The sequence below is a fragment of the Prunus persica genome, chromosome G6 (assembly GCF_000346465.2).
Source record: "Prunus persica cultivar Lovell chromosome G6, Prunus_persica_NCBIv2, whole genome shotgun sequence".
Lineage (NCBI taxonomy): Eukaryota > Viridiplantae > Streptophyta > Magnoliopsida > Rosales > Rosaceae > Prunus > Prunus persica.
The window spans coordinates 7,915,422-7,918,260 of NC_034014.1; the positions used below are offsets into that span (position 1 = coordinate 7,915,422).

Below are 2,839 nucleotides of genomic sequence, written 5' to 3' on the forward strand. Positions count from 1 at the left end.
TACACCATCATGCTTGGTCAGGATCACACAGAATTTATGTATAAATATATCCAAGATTTAAGCTATTTTGGACATATATCTCTGTGAGTCTTAGGACAAATTATAAGGTAAGCAGTCATGTCATGAATCAGCACAAATTAACTGTTAACCCCTCTTTTTATCTTCTATCCTCTTCACTTTTCTTCTCTCATTCGGCAACCACAACCGACAAGTTTTCTGTTATCTTGCTTTTTTTATTATGAAGGATTTTTCTTATTGAGAGAAGGCGATTGTATGTTAAACTCACACACACTACACAAATGCTATGACTCAAACTGAGGACGTTTTCGGGAGGAAATTGCTCCAATTTTGTCTCCATGTATAACTTCCCTCATCAACCAACTTCTCACCTTTTCAATGTGGGGTCCACAGATCACCCTATTTATACCCAACTGTAAAGCCATACTATTTTCATATGCTTACTACTACCCACCTTCAATTCTCAGTCCCACCCCTGTCTTCAAAACAGAGTCACTCTGTTTGTGCTGCATTGCCTTCTCATTTCCCCTTCTTTTCTTTTTTTTTCTCTTCATGGCTCCTCTTCTCCCTTTAATTTTCTTCCTCATGTTCTCTTCAAATAGTGCTCAGGGTCCCCCCCCACCTGGCTATAACCCCAGTTCCAAAATTAGCACAGTAGGGTTTGATCAGGGTTTTAGAAACCTATGGGGACTTGAGCATCAGAATTTAGACCAGGGTGCATTAACAATCTGGCTTGATTCTAGCTCAGGTACTCAATCAGACAAAACTTCATGCTTTTCTATACTTTAATTTAGTAATTTTGATCTGTTTTATGCTTTAATTAAGTTTTATGATCATTTATAATTATTATCTCAGATTTTTTAGCATCTGCTACATTTTTGACATACTGCAGGAAGTGGGTTCAAGTCACTTCATCCATATCGTTCTGGATACTTTGGAGCAGCCGTCAAGCTCCAACCAGGTTATACTGCTGGAGTAATTACATCATTTTATGTAAGGCTTGCTTTCATGATTACATAATTGCATTAGATTAATTAATTCCTGGATTAGGAAGAAGAATGAAAATTGGGTTGTGTCTAACTTTCTGTGCTTGTTTTTACAGCTCTCTAACAATGAAGAACACCCAGGGAACCACGACGAAATCGATATCGAGTTCCTCGGGACAACCCCCGGAAAGCCCTACACTCTGCAAACCAATGTGTACATTAGAGGAAGTGGAGATGCAAACATAATTGGGAGAGAGAAGAAGTTTCATCTCTGGTTTGATCCAACACAAGACTTTCATAACTATGCTATAGTATGGAACCCTACTGAGATCATGTGAGTATGGTGGTACCACCAATTGTTGTACCTTTTTCCAATCAAACTTAATGTTTTACATGTCACATGTGTATGTAAGGTAAACATCAAGGCAAACTGTCTTGTGTCTTTTAGTAGGGGAATGTGTGAAACACAGTTTGTTTTTTATTTTTGAAGGGGAAATGCTACTTAGGATTCTGGTTTTTTTATTCCCTTTTTATTCTAAAGAATCTTCCAAGTTCATTGAGTCGTTACATCAAAGTAATTCTCCAAATTTCTGAACTTACTTTCAACTTTTACTTTATTAGTTTAAATAATTATCATATTACTGATCACATCTCTCGTGTATGTGAAATTCACGGATAACCTTTTATATTAGCATCATTGATTTTCTTTTTTATATTTTTTTGTTGCCTTATTTAGATTGAGTTGATACACATTTAAATTATGTTTGTAGAGATAATAATAATAATGATGACTTATTATATATGATGTAAATAATTTACAGATTCCTGGTGGATGATGTGCCCATAAGAAGGTACCAAAGAAAGAGTGATGCCACGTTTCCATTGAGGCCAATGTGGGCATATGGATCCATATGGGATGCATCAACATGGGCCACAGAGGATGGAAAATACAAAGCCGACTACTCGTACCAACCATTTGTTGGAAGATACAACAATTTCAAACTAGGTGGGTGCACAGCCGATGGCTCTACTACAACCTCATGCCAGCCGCCCTCAGCCTCGCCCTCCGGCGCAACAGGGCTAAGCCAGCAGCAGTACTCAGCCATGGAGTGGGTGCAGAGGAACTACTTGGTGTATGACTATTGCCGGGACCCGAAGAGAGACCATACACAAACACCTGAGTGTTGAAGAGTCTGGCTTGCACTTTGGTTTCCCAAGTGAATTAATTGTTTTCCTTTACAGTTATAAGCAGTTTGTTTGGACTTGATTGGAAGGCCTTGAGATGGATCCCACTTGCTCTAAATGGGTGCAGCAAGAGGGGTTGTTGAGCGTCCAAGGCCTTTTGGATTTGAATTATTGCAGTTTTTTTCTTTTCTTTTTGCAGTGTCATTTGATGATTGCTTTTGTTGTACCAACCAATGTACGATTAATAAATTTATGTGATAGTGCGTGGTTTTAATCAATTGTACTTTGTGTTTTTTTTATGCCCCGCAGAGAGAAATGGGTCTGATTATTATGCCATATTTGCAAACATGCAGAAGGAGCACACAGTAGCCCACTTGTGACAATTGTCTTTGGATTTGTCTATGGATTTTAGTTGCACAAAAATCAATTGTGAGTAAAAGCAATATAGTTCAAACTGTTGCTTTTAGAATACAATGTGATTTGTATGGAGATAAGATCTTTAGAGATCTACTTTGTAATTTACTTTAACTTCAAATATATATAGAGAGAGAACGTTTTTATTGAGGGATTCCTCAAATAAGCTTATTTGAGGGGCACCTTTATAGGGCCCACTTCGCATTGTGTTTCACTATTCCAAATCGTCTATTTTT

General features: G+C 37.7%; 1 protein-coding gene across 1 annotated transcript; it reads left to right on the top strand.

Annotated features, from left to right (window-relative positions):
- LOC18775535 (xyloglucan endotransglucosylase/hydrolase protein 31) lies at positions 432-2,472 on the top strand. The gene is made up of 4 exons (XM_007205401.2): positions 432-766; positions 911-1,011; positions 1,121-1,338; positions 1,826-2,472. The coding sequence occupies exons 1-4, from the start codon at positions 571-573 to the stop codon at positions 2,190-2,192; spliced, it is 882 nt and encodes a 293-aa protein (XP_007205463.2). The 5' UTR covers positions 432-570; the 3' UTR covers positions 2,193-2,472.